General features: G+C 43.0%; 7 protein-coding genes across 7 annotated transcripts; 3 read left to right on the top strand and 4 right to left on the bottom strand.

The window, feature by feature from the left end:
- Nucleotides 1–1,183: 1,183 nt before the first annotated feature.
- Nucleotides 1,184–1,914, bottom strand: Bfra_006597 (uncharacterized protein; the record flags this gene model as incomplete). The annotated part of the gene is made up of 2 exons (XM_037336966.1): nucleotides 1,184–1,757; nucleotides 1,880–1,914. The coding sequence occupies 2 exons, from the start codon at nucleotides 1,912–1,914 to the stop codon at nucleotides 1,184–1,186; spliced, it is 609 nt and encodes a 202-aa protein (XP_037198332.1).
- Nucleotides 1,915–2,099: 185 nt separating this feature from the next.
- Bfra_006596 (uncharacterized protein) lies at nucleotides 2,100–2,329 on the top strand (the record flags this gene model as incomplete). Its single annotated transcript, XM_037336965.1, has 2 exons — nucleotides 2,100–2,196; nucleotides 2,234–2,329. Exons 1-2 carry the CDS (start codon nucleotides 2,113–2,115, stop codon nucleotides 2,327–2,329), a joined length of 180 nt encoding a protein of 59 aa, XP_037198331.1. The 5' UTR covers nucleotides 2,100–2,112.
- Nucleotides 2,330–2,760: 431 nt separating this feature from the next.
- Nucleotides 2,761–4,466, bottom strand: Bfra_006595 (putative zinc finger (c3hc4 type ring finger) protein; the record flags this gene model as incomplete). The annotated part of the gene is made up of 2 exons (XM_037336964.1): nucleotides 2,761–4,084; nucleotides 4,441–4,466. 2 exons carry the CDS (start codon nucleotides 4,464–4,466, stop codon nucleotides 2,761–2,763), a joined length of 1,350 nt encoding a protein of 449 aa, XP_037198330.1.
- A 1,022-nt stretch (nucleotides 4,467–5,488) lies between these two features.
- Nucleotides 5,489–6,809, bottom strand: Bfra_006594 (uncharacterized protein; the record flags this gene model as incomplete). Its single annotated transcript, XM_037336963.1, has 5 exons — nucleotides 5,489–5,975; nucleotides 6,036–6,167; nucleotides 6,233–6,398; nucleotides 6,470–6,623; nucleotides 6,720–6,809. The coding sequence occupies 5 exons, from the start codon at nucleotides 6,807–6,809 to the stop codon at nucleotides 5,489–5,491; spliced, it is 1,029 nt and encodes a 342-aa protein (XP_037198329.1).
- Nucleotides 6,810–7,831: 1,022 nt separating this feature from the next.
- Bfra_006593 (putative phosphoribosyltransferase protein) lies at nucleotides 7,832–8,774 on the top strand (the record flags this gene model as incomplete). The annotated part of the gene is made up of 2 exons (XM_037336962.1): nucleotides 7,832–8,342; nucleotides 8,407–8,774. 2 exons carry the CDS (start codon nucleotides 7,832–7,834, stop codon nucleotides 8,772–8,774), a joined length of 879 nt encoding a protein of 292 aa, XP_037198328.1.
- Nucleotides 8,775–9,401: 627 nt separating this feature from the next.
- Bfra_006592 (putative gpi anchored cell wall protein) lies at nucleotides 9,402–11,087 on the bottom strand (the record flags this gene model as incomplete). The annotated part of the gene is made up of 1 exon (XM_037336961.1): nucleotides 9,402–11,087. One exon carries the CDS (start codon nucleotides 11,085–11,087, stop codon nucleotides 9,402–9,404), a length of 1,686 nt encoding a protein of 561 aa, XP_037198327.1.
- A 4,625-nt stretch (nucleotides 11,088–15,712) lies between these two features.
- Nucleotides 15,713–17,674, top strand: Bfra_006591 (putative ring finger protein; the record flags this gene model as incomplete). Its single annotated transcript, XM_037336960.1, has 5 exons — nucleotides 15,713–16,172; nucleotides 16,252–16,756; nucleotides 16,806–17,122; nucleotides 17,176–17,479; nucleotides 17,611–17,674. 5 exons carry the CDS (start codon nucleotides 15,713–15,715, stop codon nucleotides 17,672–17,674), a joined length of 1,650 nt encoding a protein of 549 aa, XP_037198326.1.
- Nucleotides 17,675–17,827: the final 153 nt, after the last annotated feature.

Here is a 17,827-nt window from a genome sequence, read left to right as displayed (position 1 = left end):
GAAATGCAAGGCGGTTATCACGGGTATAAGAGCCGGATACAGTATTTACCTATGTAAATTATATTATCGGATGATTGTGTTCGGTCAAATATCATTAGATATTAAAGATCAATTTCATAGGAAAGTGTTCTCGGATGTTCCCGAGCCCCACCGGAAGAGGTACGGCGGTGAGATGATAGGCTCAAACGTCTTCTTATTATAGACGCACCTTGTACGCAGATTGCGACTTCCCGGATTGTGCTAACATCACACCTTGTGAAATGCTAATTACAACTACTCGTTCTCCAAGAATATGCCGGGGTTGTCTCCACTGTTTACAAACATCTCAATATCTCTTCATTTCAAGGTCTGTTACTTGAAGATAAGATGCTCAAGAACTAGATACATACAGCTATGCATCTTCCAGATATTATGTACTATGTGCTATGCCCGTTGAAGCCTTCCAAAGTAAGTTGATTTCCATGGCACTGCAATACGTGTTCCTCTTAAACCCCCATTTTATACATTGATTGCAGGGGGAGAGGGGGTAAACTGGTACCTCAGTTCATTTAGAAGCCTTGTTTGTTGGAAATGACAATCTTGGAAGCTGTGATCAAGAAGCATTTGGCCTTCTTGGTATTTTATGCGCAACGACAACATCTTCTTGGCGTTGCGGGGTTGGTCTAGGAGCAGATCACATAGTATGTGAGGAAGAAGTGAAATGGAAGCTCTCTCTTCAACTGGCATCCTAGAAATGTTAGTTTTAGTTATCACTCGGCCCATGCTCCTCGTGTTCGGCAGCTTCTAGATTATTTCCTTTTGAATCATCACGAGGAGATATTCACAAGGTATCAGAGTTCACGCTATGAATGCAGAATCGGGAGATAGGTGAACGAGAACTCTCATTCGTTACCTTACCTATATGATGGCTGTGCCAGTTACTTTTTTCAAGGGTCTAGGAACCATTAAAGCAGTTCAATGGCCCCACACTCCCCTATAAATTAAGCTTTGCTTTACAGAGTACAATATCTCAACGGAGGCTCGGAGTATACTCTTCCTCGCCATAAAGAAAGCACACCATGTTTCTCTTCGGGACTGAGACTTTTACACCGTTGGGCAGAAATCTTAAAAAGTTTCTTTGGTTTCTCAATCCACCAATGCTAATGCTTGCCCCCTCCACACTCAGAATCGTGTTGAGATGCTCCTAGCAGCCGCAACGATGATAATCCGAGGACCGCTGAGCTCGATGCCGGTCGTCGAGATCAGACATAATGAAGATTTCCGGAGCATGCTTCAAACCACACCAACATTTACCAGTTGTGGTCAAAGATTTCTGACGAAGAAGCTTAGCCCGCAAGCACTTCGCACACAATGAGCTAGATCCATAACTGATCCTAAAGTGAAGTAGTGGAAGGTAATCGCTACAACATCCGCATATTGAAGGATTATCTCGGGAAGTCCGCAAGAAGTTGATAGAGGTACTGAGGATGGCAATCATCATTGGAGTAGTCACATCTCTCTTAATTGACAGACGTGGTACGATTTTCTGCAAAGCTGTGGGGTTATTGACACGAGTATAATGCTCCAAGAGCTCACCATCATTCATGTCGACGAAATCTGATACGTCTATGCGAATTCGTGATGGATTTTGGCTTCGGTATAATTGTTCCTCTTCGCGGCTTAGATCTTTGACTTTGTCTTGCACAGATTGAAGAAATTCTGCTTGGTTGATTCTTTCACCAATAGCATAAGCAAGATTACTTGCAGCAATGCGTCTTCTAGCAATGTGGAAAATAATCGCACGAGAAGTAATAATTTTGTTCTCTGCAGCAGCTCGAACGCGAACCGGATCTTCTACCACGAACCACGCACATGCAGCGATGATCAAGAGAATTGCGACGCCATGATTATAATGGCAAGTTTATCCCCAGGCATCTTGATTTTTGTTGGTGGTTGAAAACGTTAATTGGGTTGTTGATGGACTCATTGATAAGTGCCACACTCTTGGAATTTCGGCGCAGAAAAAAGCCTCGTATGTAAGATCGATGAACAGATCTAAGTACTTAGTTTGTGATATGATAAATGAGGTGGGATTTTCATTTACTTTGACCTAAACAAAGAGCAGACAAGTGGATGGTGATCTTTAGTTCTGTTCCTGTCGTTCCTATTAATGCCGCCACTCAAGATATTTTAGATTTAGTTCTCGTTGAAGTCGCAGTAAGTGAGCAAGAACTCGACCATCGACGTTATCTAGGAACTGAAGCGTAGCCAAGTAAATAACGAGGAAACAGGCAATTGTGATGGAGGCAAGGCCCTTCAAAAGAGCCACGAAAGCAAAAGAAAGCCGTAAAAGTTGATGGGCAAGTCGAGATTCCCTTGGGATATCTAGATTATTGTTGATGATTTGTTATGTCTTGTTGTATTTTTCGAAACCCACAATCTACAAGTAAGAGAAGGCAATGGCTGGTTTTTAAAAACTAGAAATTCGAAGGTCAATCTTTCACGTTGTTGAAAGTGAAAAGAATTTCACATCTTTCACGATTGCGATCGATTCGTATTATTAGATAGTAAATATATTTATATGTCCCTGACCAATAGCTTCAGGTTAATCTGAGCTACATATTATGTCAATGTGATACTCTCATCGTCAACCCACACTCGAATGCTAATTCCCCTACATCCAAAATACACTGAGTCCCCATCTCTCATATGCACCTTCATCCGACCTTCACAACCCCCCATATCTCCATGCTCCTTGATCAAATCATTGCAAGCTACATCTCAAGTCCACCAGCCCAAAGCCCCGTTAGGTAGATCAAGTGGGTTTGCCGGACGACTCGAATCTGCCGGACGGCTCGAATCTGCATCTGCATTATCCAATCTTTCTCGTACTCTTGCAACCTGTTCACTAATATTTCCCGCAGGTCCCACCCTACTCAATGTTCTTCTGAGCTCACCAAATGCACCCACACCACCCATTGTGCTCGAAGCTCTTGGAGTTGGATCAGCAACATTCGCAACTGCACCTCCAAACACTCTTCTCAATCTTTCCCGAGCTTCCGTAATGGCATCTGGGACGTTGTTTCTCTGATACTCTACAACATTTCCATCCCGGTCAATGATTCTGTTAATGGGACCCCGACAGAAGGGACAGTTTACAGGTTGGGCATTGGGTCTTTGCCGTTGGGTTTGGATCCAGGTCTGGATACATACAAGACAGAATTCGTGGTTGCATGGGTGCACGAGGACGGCATTGGGAGGAGCGGGAAATGGAGAGAGACAGATGGGGCATTCGTTTGTGCCGACGGTGGTTGATGCCTCTGGAACTTGTGGTGAGTTGATGTCAGGAGTCGTTTGTGCTTGTTCACTGTTGTGAGTAGAAACGGGGGTGGGATTTCTGAAATTGAAAGAGCTTGTAACTGTTACACGCGGGCGATAAGTTTCTCTTCTCGGAGTGTAGACTCGACCGGTATCTGGCGGATCTGTTGCTGTTACAAGCGGGAAAGGCCTAGTTCTTCTCGGAACATAGACTGAACTGGGATTCGCGGCAAAGGGATAGCCTCTGCCTGGTGCAGCTGGCAAAGGATCATATAGTGTCGGAGTATAGACGCGATTAGCATCTCTCATGGGTCGTACACATGAAGCGTAATTAGCGCCAACTGTAGTGCGCGCATCAGAGGGTGTCTCATCGAGGTTGTCTGAGAAACTTGCACGCGAGGTACAACGTGTTCCTCTTGCGATACTCAATGTGTAGGGTTCAAGTCGATCACTGGGACGCCGAGTTCTGTCAACATTTCTGGCCCTAGGATTTGTATAGTTGAGGCGTTCTGATCCAGATCCGCCGAGCATCGAGGTACTCGTTGTTCGATTTGTAGATGGTCGATCACGTGCTCTAGAAACGATTAAAGGCAGCGGGTATTCACCCGCAATGCGAGTTGTGGGAGAGTATATTCTGGAACTGCTCTCGGTGCTCGATAGCTCATGGATTCTTGGCGCAGCTCTTTCGCGGGTTGATGTAGACGCTGCCAACGGACGACTGTTCTCTGGAACATCGCCGGGGATCCTTCTGGGTTGCAAGCCATTTGTTCGAAGGTTCGACAATACACTGTAGTAGACCACACAAAGGTTTATAATAAGATTCGAAATCGATAATAAGAGAAATTCAAAGTTGCGGACGATATGGAAACCAGTTGATTATTTGAGTTAGAGTTAAGTAGACTAATAAGTCACCTAAGTTGTAATTTATGAGAGAAGTTGTTGTTTAATTTTCTGGACGAAAGGAAAGATTCTTAAATGTTGCTTGATGTGATTTCACGGTACGACTGTATTGAGCGTGAGGTTTTTTCTGCCGTACCAATGTATACGATTCATTCACGACAACCGGATCGCAGAGTTGTTATACAGCAGTTTAGTCGGGAACAGCACCAGAGTAGCAAAATTGTCATCTTATTTGTCACGCACCGACTCAGGGAAGAGCGAGGATTCATTGTGCTGAACGCTCCAAAAAAAGTGGTTTAGCTAGTCCATCCAAACTTTGGAAGTCAAGATCCGACTTTTATGATTCAGTTCATGATTCAAGAATGAGCTCTTTGCCACTGTGAGTTTTAGGAGAGATGAAAATTCTGTGCATTCACATATCTGCTAATATTATTTCTATTGATATCGGCATGGATATGCTGGATTTGAATCTAACCTTTTGGTAAGTTCCTATAATTAAATTTCCTTGTAACACTCCACCTCAGTGTCCACCTTTGCTTCTCAGCTGTGGTTGCTTCCTTAATTTATATGTATGAATAGATATAACCTTGAGGTCGAGTGTCTTCTTGATGTCTCAGACGTAAAGAGACCTTGACTTCTAGATTGGAATAGATATATATTGCCTTAAGATAAAGAAAATGAATGTTTCTGCTTCATTTTGACCCACAGGTACACTCGCTTTGTGTATCTAGAGCCAATATAAGAGTATTCTCCAATGATTTGGCATATATGAATGGGCTCTTAGTTGATGGAGTAGCAGATGGAAATTAGAAGATTAGAATGGAAGATCACCTTCTTTCTCTGATAGTGGGGCATCTATTCAAGATGTAGTATCTCAAATGCCGTTCTAGAATTTTGAGATAAATAGCGAGGATATAACATGATAAACTGAGAAATAATGTACTGTAATAAACTGAACTAAACAAATGCTTGTACTTTCTATTCTGTTCATAGCCCCAAGATCATCAAACAGAAGTTGTTGGATACTGTCCTCTGAAGCAGTCAGGCAGGTAATAGAAAGTAGAAATGTTGTTACCAGGATGTAGATAGATGGTTCCTCCTGAATATATTAGACATATATACATATCAAGAACAATCTTCCTAAAAATCGTAGACGGATAGATTAATGTCTAGTGTGAACACGAACGACATATACTTCGAATTAAAACTGCATCATATCCAATTAAATAGCGAATACCTTCCGGTATCATATATAAGATCACAAGCCGAATGAAGCCCAAATCTCTCCAGCTCAAAGCAACCACAACGCAACAATACAAGCACCAAAAACCGTGAAACCGGTAATAGACCAAAAATGCCCATTCATTTTCATTCCAGAAGCACCACTAACTGTAACCCCCGCAGGCGTTGAAGTAGCCGTTGACGAACTGCTCGATCCCGTAGTCACAGAACTAGTTGTAGAAGGTGTGCCAAAGACGCTGTAGAAAGCTGATCCTGTCCCTTTTAAAAATTCTGTATCAATGCTAACTTCAGTATGAGCATCATTGGTTTGTTCAGTCTGTGTAGGCGAACTTGGTGGTGTTTGTGTAGGAAGTGTTGCAGCAGCAGGAGTTGGGAATGATAGAGTGGCAGAGAGTTGTTGGAAGCTGGATGAAGCGGCTGCGGAGTTGGTTTCGTAGACGGAGATTGTGGTTGTGGTTGTTATCTGGGTTGAGCGGGTAGATGTGCTGAGGTCTAGATGAATGGTGTAGTAGTAATAGTAGTAGCTCCAGTAATACCTGAGTGTTTGTTAGTAGGTATGTATGTAAATATGGCTGTGGACGTGGATGTGGACGAACCATGTAATTGTGTAATAATAATATTCATAGACCGGTATAGGCGTCAAAGTAATGGATGTTTCTGGAACTTTTGTAATTGACGAAGGAATGACGGTAGGAGCGTTAGTGGCACTAGGTGTACTGATAGTTACACTGCCAGAAGCATGTCCAGAACATGTTAAATCCGCGCAACATTTGATGCTGCCCCTTACATTCACACAGATATTTCCAGCAGTGCAATAGCTTCCATCCGAACAGCATTTACCTCCATCTGGGTAGCAATAAGGATAAGTGCAGCAATTTCATCCAACTTCGCATGTGAAACCTTGACAACAATTCTCTCCAGGCTTGACGCAGAAGCTACTTCCACAGCAGTTTTCGTCTCTTGGACAACAGCCTAGGTTGCCTTGATATTTGTTAGAATTTACCTCAAAACAATATTGAAGATAGCTTACTGGGACATAGACCATATCCAGGGTCTTCACAGGTAAGCACTCTTGGACTTAGCCATGACTTCAGCAAAGAACGCCCATCGAGAGGTGCCAATGATGTACCATTATTTGTAGAAGAATGAAACTTCGAAGAAATTAAATCATCAAATGCTGGCGTCTGATTGCCTAAAACAGCGGTATAAAAGATCAGAAAAAGAAAAAAGTGCTCGAGGTGTGAGAACATTGTGAAGATTCAAGCTCTTTCCAAACAAACTAATCTCATCTTATCTTGAACAAAGTGAACTGCGTCCACCACATTATTTATGGCCTTTATGCCACAGCGCTCAATATTATTTTTACTCATCGATGTTGACACAGCTATCTGAGCTCTGCAGAAAATGGCTTACCGAGATTTGCTGGAAGGCTGAAGTCTGATATAGCATAAGTGCATACCTCGACAGCACGAGCGTCCAATCTCCTCTCACATTTCAACGCACTTTTCATTATCATCTAGAATACCCAGAGAAGCTCCGCCAGTATCATATCGGCTCTTCCACACTTGTTATTGAGAAGATCAATACCATTACTTGTCACTTGATGTTATTGCTCTTGGCCAGTTCACCTAGCAATGTTACAGGCCATCCAACGACGAAAACCCACCCGAAAACACTGCACAGCCCCCTAAAATCTTGAGATGATATATACCATGAAGCAAATTTACCCCGATATATTCTTTCATGTGTCAGAAAATCTACCACCGCCAAGAAACGGGCTGAGTTTCCACAATCTAGGCAGCAAAAATTGCTATCAACCCATCGGTTTCATGAGGCTCAACCTTAATCTCTCAATTCAAGCCACTACACAGAACGGAAGTTTTGACTATAAAATGATTGTCGAGACGTGCAGGAACGTGGTGAGCCAGCCCAGACGGGCCACGTGCATTGTGGCATGTAAGAATTGGAGAAGCTTCAAATATGGGCAAGTAGTAAGAGAGCTTGATTGCTCCATTATGCTTACCTAGCTTAGCGACCATAGAATAAGGAAGTAACAACAGCAAGTGGAGCTTGGCAGATATAAGAAACTGTGTAATGTAAACCTGTAACGACTTCCCCACAGATTGTTGTCGCGTGAATCGCTGTGAACGATTTCTGGAAAAGGAGGGGTTTGGATGTAAAGTGAACCAACTGCTCAATCTGCTATCAAGACAGGTATTATAATAGGAAGGTTCCTAAATTTTTCATTCCATATGACCTGGTCGTCGCATCAACTACCGGGAGGTAGTTGTTGTAGGTACAAACAAAATATCCGCATGAGTCAGCAACCCCACCCTGTACCGTCCTGCATATCAACCTCACTTCCCTCCCTGCAATGTAATATCACGGAAAAATGCCTCAGCTCAACACAGATATCCAGAAATATGAAGTGGATGACAAGTCTACTGACGATGTAATTATTGGTGAGAATGCTCATCAGAAGAATCCTGACAAAAATCTGAAGCTTTCCAAAAACTTAAAGAGCATTCAAACAACAGCCAACGATTCAAGTAATATTCCAAACCAAGCCGTTCCGCCGATAACCTATTTCACGGAACCCACAACCACATACTGGCAAAGCATCCTCTCATCCAGCCATACCCCGCAAAACCCGCCCTATAAATACGGTTTCGCAGCCAAACTACCCGACTCACGTTTTCTGGTTCTCCCAATCAGACCGTTGAAAGATAATCCCAAGCATGCAGTTGCCTCACTTCTGGTTAACCAAGCCTCCATGGAAGTAGTAGATATACTTTCCGACTTTCTTGCCGATCTCGTGCGTCGTTTTGAGCCGGATGCTATTATTGGACTTCCCACTTTGGGTCTTAGTTTGGCTCCGCTTGTCGCTAGGAATCTAGGTTTAAGTATGTCACATGTCAAGATTACTACTTGAAAAAATGTATCAAGGATAGAATTAACGATTGTTAGAAAGATATATACCCCTAGGCTACTCCCGCAAATTTTGGTACGATGATGCCCTCTCCGCCTCAGTATCATCCATCACGTCCCCAGAACTGGGGTTGAAGAAAGTTTACCTGGATCCGCATCAATTACCTCTGGTTCTAGGGAAACGATGTGTTATCATTGATGACGCAGTAAGTTCTGGTGCAACACTGAAGACGACTTGGGATTTGTTGGAGAAAATTGGTTGTGACATTGTGGCTTGTGGGGTGGTGATGAAACAAGGCAATAAATGGGAACAGAGAATTGGGCAAGAGAGAGTAGATAAATTGGTTTACGTGTTGGAAAGTCCTCTTTTGGAGAACGTTGATGAGGGGTGGGTATTGAGGTCTTGAAAGTCGTGCTTAGGAGGAGTGAATTGCCAAATCTATCATACTTTTTCTGATTCTCGAGTTTGGCCAATCAAACTGTCGTTCTTATTTTTCATAGGTAGAATTTAGAATTAGAATTGCCAGAATTTGTGTGGCAAGCCCGCAGAAGATTGGAGAGGAAGATTGCAACTTATTCCTATTTCTTGACACGTTGGTCCAATAAATTATACCCTCTGCTCATGCATTCTGATATTTTAATGATCCTTATTTCAAATCTTTTCAAATGATTGATAATCATTTCTTTCCATTATCATTCTATTTATTAATGTCTGTTCTTAAAAAAAAATACAGATCGTGTACAAAATGTGTACTGTGCTCAAATATCATAATGAATGTAATGGTGTTGGGCCGTTCATTTCTGCAGCTGCAGACATATTCCTTCTATGTCTGACCTATAACACCGCCTCCAAAATTCATTCCCTACCCGGTGTATGTATCCGACCCTTGCCCTCCAATATGAGCCATACCCAAGAAAGAAACCGAACATTATAATGCATTTCATATCTCATCTCAATTAACCTCATATCTCGAAAACTTTTCTTAGCTTATCTCAACTTTTCTCATAATACCAGATCATTTCAGATCCAAAGTTTAACAGGTAGTGATGAAAAGGCCGATTGGGGATGGGTTGTAATCCTCAAACCACCACAAATCAGTGTCGCTTCCACCAGCAGTCATCTCATAGCTGATAGCCTGTCCAGCTGGACAAGCGAAAGTGTTAACAACAGTCCAGGAACCAGGTGTGATGGTCTTGCTACCGAAGTCAGTTGCAGTGCTTCCGATAGAGTTATAGGTAGAGCTGGTGGTAACAGTGGCGCCCAATTGCTTGAAATCAATGGCTCCGGAACCAGAGAAGGTATATGAGGAAGTCTCGAGCATATCTTGAGTGGGGAAGAGGAAAACGAGGGAGCAAGTCTTGGAAGCGTATGAAGCTGGGATGTCGAAGTTGAAGAGAGAAGAAACAGTGCTGTTGACGACTCCATCGTAAGAGGTACCGTATGCCTTATCTGGGGATGCAGATGAGACGGGAATGATTAGGTTGGGGGAAGAGTAGGTGCCGTCAAGGTTAGTAGGGCAAGAGTTGGAAGCTGATGCTGTGGACGAGGCCTTGGATGTGGCCGAAGAGACAACTGAGCTTGCTTGAGAGACAATAGAGGAGACGATTGAGCTAGCAGACGAAGCCTTTGGTGTGGAAACAGCGCTTGTAGTGGCTTCAACTTGGGAAGTAGTGGCTGGGGCGCTAGAAACTTCGATAGACTCGCTGGCGGTGACTTGTTTCGTGGAAACAGCAGTCATGCTCTGCACTTGAGTAACGGTAACTGTAGAAGGAGCGGCAGATTGAACTTGAGTGAGAGTAACTGTGGAAGGAGCAGCACATGTTTGATGTTGAGTTTGAGTAACCACAACAGTTTGAGCGGGAGCAGTCTCCTGTTGAGTCTGAGTTTCATGGATAGTCTGGCCAGCAGCAGATTGAACTTGGGTGACGGTGATTGTAGAAGGAGCAGCACATGATTGTTGTTGAGTCTGAGTAACCACGACAGTTTGAGCTGGTGCAGTTTGCTGTTGAGTTTGAGTCTCTTCAATAGTTTGACCGGGTGCAGTCGAAGTGACATAAATGGTCTTAGCAGATGGAGTCTGGGTGACAACAACGGTTTGAGCTACAGTAACGGTGGAAGCAGCACATGTCTGTTGCTGAGTTGTGGTAGCAGTAACGACCGAAGCTTTTGAAGATCCTGAAACTGGAGCAGACAATGAAGAGTTTGGTGATGAAACCAAGGTGGAGGATGAAACCTGTTGGGATGTGGATGTGCTTAATTTTGCTGATGCAGAGGATGAAGATGGAGCGAAACATCCACTAGCAGTCAATCCAATCTGTACACACTTATCCTGACCAGCAACAGGAGCAGTATAGATATTGTAATCGTTGTCAGAAGATGGGCATGCATAGAAGACCGATGATCCAGATTGAGAGTATGTTCCATCTGTGCTGATAGCAAAACCACCTGTGGCGCTCATACCAGTATCGCATTGGTATTGGTTAGCCTCTGAAGTTAAATAACATGGTCGGCCTTTGGAATCAGTGGTTTCACCGTTGTTGATTGTGAAGGTTGCAGTGGGGTGGTTGCCAAGGATACGAAGTTGGCCATCGTCCAATTGACCAACAATACCGGATTGACCTCCAGATGAAGTAAGGGTGTAGGAGCAAGTGTCCCGTTTGATAGAAGCAGCTGAAGCGCCAACGGCGAGAGCGAGTGATGCTGATGCGGAATACTTCATGATTAACGAGTGGAAGTTATTGTATTATTAAGTTGATATTGTAGTTATAAGCTGGAAGATGTTGGCTTGGAACAATCCGAGAGGAAGCAACTGCTGTCTATATACTTTCTCGTCGGCATTTTTTTAACCTACTAACTTTCGAGAAAAAACGATGACGCAGATTTGGTTTGTAACGACATTTGTTTACATACGAAGTATACAAGAAATGGCTCACCGAAAGAACCGAATCAATGCGAATCGAACATCGATGCCTTGTGAAAACCAGTATTCTCTTGAGCTAAAGTGTTGATCAATATGCAGCTCATCGAGTGACATTCGTCCGAGAAAGATGATTTTCACAAAACTGCGATACACTTTACTTGGTTTGACATGATCTACAAGTCTATCATCGTAACCTCAACACCCCACAAAATGCACCCCTCGGCTGGGACCCATAGTATGGGATGAACGATTTGTTGATTGAACAATATCTCCATAGACCATCCATGAATGATCCATAAATAACTAGGAACGAACGGACAAATTGCGGACAGCGGCATGAGATGTTCAGGAACGTAATCAAAAGATCGGTTAAGCACGCACTAGCTAGATTTTCACCTCAAGTGGACCATGACGAAACCATTCTTCCGGTTACCGCGTTGTGCAAAGGGGTAAGCTTTACAACCCGAAATTCGGAGAAGATGGATTGTTATCCACATCGAAACATGTGGTAACTTTTTGAAGGCGGGGTATTCCTCTTATCGTGATACAGCCTTGTGCAAAGTATCATCGTCCCAAAAACCCATAGATTTGGTGTTTCGATATACATGAAACAAATATATCAGTAGTTAAGAAAATATGGATCAGATGTCAAAGTTTGTAATATGGAGAGAGTGTTGGAGGGGATCATGTCGTCATAAAAAGTTTGCACTGGCTAACTGACAGGACCGAGGGATTGTTGTGCATCCAATGTCGAAAGTAAATCTGGATCCTCGTTTTCGCGAGGGATAACGTCGGGTCGCGAAGATGCTATTTTTACAAATTGCCATTTGTAATATTTGGAACGCCAGCACTATTCAGCACTCTAGTTTAGCCTCTCTCGGGCCTCTGTGCTAAGCTAGTCAGCGGGAGGTGGACAGTCCCACGATTTCACGTGATGATACGTACGTTTTTGTCTGGAAACACGAAAAAGTTCCATACGAATGAACATGGCTAGTGTGCTTCGCGGATGATGGTTCCGATGTCAAAGATGATTCGTGCGATTGGAAGTATGGAGATATGACGCCGGTAAGTCTGGGCTCTTGAAAAGCCCACTTTGAATAAACGTAATAGTCTGGCGTAAGCCTTGATATTTCTTGTGGAAGAACTCACTGCTGGCTGCATATATAGGTTTTGCATAGCCTTATTCTTTGGTGGTGTTGGAACATAGAAAGAGTCGTCATCACAGTTTTGAAATGGTGTCTGCAAAACGATCCAAACGAGCACTGTACAAGGCATCCAACTATTAGAGAATTGAACATGGCGAATTCTTCACCAAAAGACCTTTAGTAATTGGCAATCTCTATTACTTGAGCTGAGGTGTTTGCAAGGTCAAGAAGGCTTTCGTACGCACTTCGTTGACGTTTGCGATGCTTCTGAGGAATTGAAGAATTTGCTTCAGTCGTAATCAAGCACGCGTCTTCAGAAGCCATTCTTTTAGTTTCTTCCAGGACGAAGAGGACTTGATAAACGCCCAGAGGCGACAAGAGAGCTGGAAGCAATAAGTTTCTTTTTTCGCTCAGAGTGTTGGGATCTTTTCATGATAATGGGATGGATTGAAAAGTCTTGATGTTCTGGAAAATATTGCTTACATAATCTGTGGATTAATGCACCTCTGGATAAGTGCCAGCTGATATCCGAAAATTCGGCACAAACTCCGCGTGTGGTGACGACTCCGACCAAAGTAGCCGAGCCGGCCACGAGACTGCATTGATATCACAAGAATTCATTTGGCGATTGAGCATCAAGATGTACGGATAAGGAATTTCTTTCAGAACTTTTCATTGCAGCGAACTGACTTCCTGTCCAGACTTCCATGAATACTGATTCTTTTGTCATAGGTATCAGTTTCAAGGAACATTATCACCATGGCCGGGCATCAGATACGTGAAACGTGTGGGCAAGTTGGCAGAAGTTGGAGTAAAAAAAAGCTACTGGAAAAGATAACCGACCTTCAAGATTTGCATATTCCCTTACGCTTTTCCCAACACAATGGGTCTTTACGAGGCAATTTCTTGCTTTCTTTGACAAGGCTCTCGTCCAATCTCTACACATTTCCACAGGGATCTCGGCCTGCAAATGAGGTTGGATTTCGCGGTACAGGCATCATCTTGTGAAGGCTAACAAACTCTCAAAGGACCAAAGTTTTCTGTCTGCTGAACGTGTCTTGAAAGAAATAATACACTCGATTTTTACACATGTTCTTGGCAAATGAGATGTCAACTGGTGCAATGATCATCATCTTGATCCATCGGATACATGTACATTGTGAAAGGCAAAGAGAGCAAGGTAAGGAATTATAACAGTGGTGTTTAGCAGGGCTTCGAGCTTGAGGAGATCCTACCACTTGCAAGAACCATTTGAAAAGATTTGAGATTGTTATCTACCAGTCCATAGGCATCACTACAATAACCGCATCTGCCTGCCAAAGTCGAGCCCCTAACTCTTTGACTTTCAGCAATTGAGGGTCCTAAGAGACACAGGCGTATTTACCGTGTCCACGTTTCTTCTTCGTCGCCAATTTGAGGCGGAAATTCGAGGTCTGATATTGTTACAGAATATTGAAGTTGTGGCGTCTTCCAATTTGAAAGCTCAACAGGTTTGATGTGCACCAAATCTCTTTTATAACAAACCCATCAGTTATACTTGGTAAGCTGCCATTGAATTACTGGTAGTGATACTGAAGCTCTAAATTGCAATGTTATTTCGATGCCGGGTGTCTTTATAAAACAGCTTTGGATTGTTTGTTATTGTCTGAACCAATTAAAAAAGCGAATATCATGATTCAAACCCATGACTCAACACCGCGAAATCATCTATAAAGTAGATGGTAGTTTTCCACGGATGGTAGTAACCTACAACTCATACCTCTTTCTCAATTTTCGGGTATTTGGATGGAGCCTTGGAGGTCAAATTACCTCCAATTTCATTAAAATAGTCTGTGAATCACTATTACATCATTCAGGGAGTTTTTAGTCTCTCTAATCTGTCTGAATCTGCGACGATCAGACTGAGAATGCTATTATAGACCGTACATCGATACATTATCAAAAGAAATGGTAGTCTGTGACAGTATCTAGACAATTCTGTTGTCACTCTGCGTATTATCAGAAGACATAGTTTCCAGGGATATTGAAATTGAATACATATTACGATCGGCAAAAATACTGGTATTAATAGTAGGAGAGACGAAGCTTGCAATGAATGGTGGACTAATCGGGGGTTACGTTTCTCTTTCACCCCCATCGTAGATAAGGGGGTCAATAAATATGAACCCCCGATTAACTCAAGTTCTGTCAAAGAAGTAGTCAACTACGAAAATGACAAGGGAGGTGTTATGAAGAGCAAAAGAAGTTTTTTTGTGGCTCCGCTGGTTACTGCTTAATGGATAATGTAGAAATTGCCAAGTTCATACTACACAAAGCTGCTAGTTGCTAGCCACAGATATAACATTGTTGCTGATGCAAAAGGCACAAAGGATAGGGCATCTTGTTTTCCAAACTGGGGAGGACAGGAAATATATCGTCTCCATTGTATATACCGATGTACAGGTGTTGCTTTTGTCTGCCGGTAATCGGAAAATACGAATGCCATTACCATGCCACCCGAGGATAGCTATGCGGTAAGGAGCTACTGTTGTGTTTGATGGTTGAATGCCACATCAATACTACTCATTCAACTCTCAAATACATTACCAATACAAACAATCCAATCAGATTACAATACTGTGAATTTAGTCATTGAGATACTTCATGATCATTCACCATGTTCGACAGAATTAACACTGAAAATTGACTGATGGACAAGATCTCTCTAACAAAGGAAGAGGGATACCAGAACTACTGTGGTAGTCCAGTGAAACTACTAGAGTTTGAGAGAAATAGGAGCCCATATGCATACAACTAGGTAAATGAACATAGGGAATAAGAAAGAATGTAAGTGGTGGAAGACTACAGTTATACTTTGGAAACCAATGCAAACTCGAAACCGATCAATATCTTTTTAAAATGTGAGTAGTTTATATATACCAATTCAGACATGAGAATAAAGATATCATATCTAACAATGAATATAAATTATATGTATCATGTTATTCACTTCTGTCAAATAGAATGAGAATGAGGGGTGGAGTCCGAGCGGTAGCCTAAACTTAATCAATGTACTAAATTGGACTAAATTATCCGAACTACAGTAGCTTTAGACAGTCTTGAGTCTCTCAACTTCCTTATAATCTTCTGACACATCCTCACAATCACACAACAATTTTACAACAACCTTTTCAACAAGCTTTCTGATCAAGGTCATTTTTCTCTAGACCAAGAAATCCAGAAAAACCCAGCAGAAACAAATTTACTTAAAATTCTTCAAAACAATTATCCCTTTTCACAATGAGTTTCGACTATCAGTCGGGTAAAGTCTTCGGACTCAGCTTCAAGCAACATGATGCAAGAAAGATGCGCCATGTCTTGAAGAATTACGGAAAGCTACCAGAGAAGCAAGGTGATAGACTTGCCCTGTTTCTTCGTCTGCAGACTTTTGAAACAAGTCTTGATGAAGAAGTTTCCAAAAAAGTCAAGGACTGGTTTGAAAATGGTGGTGATCTTCCATCGACTCATCCCGTGACTGCACCTGCGGAAGAGTCCAGCGGAGAGGAAGACGATGGAGACGACGAAGACGATGGAGACGATGAAGAAGATGACGAAGAAGATGAAGAAGAGGGTTCTGATGATGAATCAAGTTCCGATTCTGGTGCTTCCGCCAACTCCGGTCACGAGTTGCTGTGGGCTGATAGAGAACGAGCCTTGAGACGCAACCCTGGAATGGACCTTTTTGACCTTTTCCCTCAGCGTAAGTCACATACCTTCTGATATTACAGTATCTTTTGTACGTATATTTACTTGAAAATTATATTGAACTCTTTATCTAGATCCTGACAATCCCGAACGCGACAACTACATCTTCGGCACCGAACCTGATAATGGCGAATTTGGGATGGAGCCCAACAGCACGGAAGAAGAAGAAGAAAGCTCGGAAAGTGAGGAGGAGAGCGAAGAAGAAAGTGAAGAAGAGCCGGAGAGTGAAGAGGATGAAGAGGAAGTGGAGGACGAGGACGAGGACGAGGACGATGAAGAAGACGAAGAAGAGGCCAAAGAGAAGCCGGAGAGTGGAGAAGCACTTGATCATTCTCAAAGCCCACCTCATAAAGTGGAATGTGTTATTTGTGCAGAGGACGTCCTAAAAGTAAACACCTGGTCTTCTATCACAGATGACTGTCAACACCCAGGTATCTTAATTTGCAAGGAATGTCTAGATCTATCGATCACCACAGATATAGAGTATGGACTTTTGAATGGTATTAAGTGTCCGCTCTGTACAGCTGTCCTTACTGATAGCGATGTTCGTCGCAAAGCATCTTCGGACGTACTTCAACGGTCGGTAACTCTTAATGGTTCTTAGGGTTCATTGCTAATAGTCAAACAGTTACTCCTACTTGAGAGAAAAAGCTTCCAGACCCGACACCTTTATTATGTGCTTAGGCCCCAAGTGCGGCGGAGGTCAAATACATGAAGGCCCGGAGCCATTGATGATTTGCGACCACTGTAAATTCAAGACTTGTGTCAAACACAAGTTACCATGGCACGAAGGACAGTCATGCGACGAATTCGATGTCGACGACTCACAAATTGAACGTTTGGAGCAGGAAGAGGCCACAGCTAAGCTGCTGGCAAAGGATTCAAGGATTTGCCCACAATGCAAAGAGTGTGTTGTTAGAAGCGATGGTTGTGACCATATGGCATGTATGTATAATACACCTCTTTATACAGCTTTGTTACTAACGATTGATACTCAGGTCGCTGTGGGAATTCCTGGTGTTACTTGTGCGGTGTTGACTGGGAAAACATCCTCAGACTCGGCGACAAAGCACATGGAAGAAACTGTCCCAACCACCCCGATTCGCACAAGCTCAGTCGAGATCAAGTGTTAGCCAATGAGACAGCTCTCACCAATCTGGTACATGGCAGACCTGTCAACGAAGCTCAAACTCAAGCCAAGTACGCCAAACAAGCTGCGAGAAGACAGGAAATGAGACCTTTGGCATTGGCTGCCGCCGAGCAGAGAATGAAGCAACAGGCTTTGGAAAAGTCAGACTCTGAGTAAGCATCCCCCCATTTAGCACTTTCATTCCATGTCCCTTCCACTCTATCATTCCGGCTCTCTGGCATATCTATGGTCTCTAGTGAACCATGCATCTTTTTATTGTTTCCAATTACTAATTTGTTCGAAGCTCCAGTAAGTCCGGACCACCCAAGAAGAAGACCAAGTTGGTAGGCGCTTGGGAGGAAAGATGATTGTACAACAGGACGAACAGCACATTAGGGCGAGAATATGACTTTTAGCGGACTTCATTGGCATTTGTGGATACTTAGGATGAAAGAATTTGATGCAACGGCGTTTGTATAATCTTCCGCGCATAGGATAGGCGACGGGATACATATATCAGG

Source organism: Botrytis fragariae (genome assembly GCF_013461495.1).
Source record: "Botrytis fragariae strain BVB16 chromosome Unknown tig00000000, whole genome shotgun sequence".
Classification (NCBI taxonomy): Eukaryota; Fungi; Ascomycota; class Leotiomycetes; order Helotiales; family Sclerotiniaceae; genus Botrytis; species Botrytis fragariae.
The sequence above is the reverse complement of the archived record's forward strand: the minus strand, read 5'-3'. Positions and strand labels throughout refer to the sequence as shown.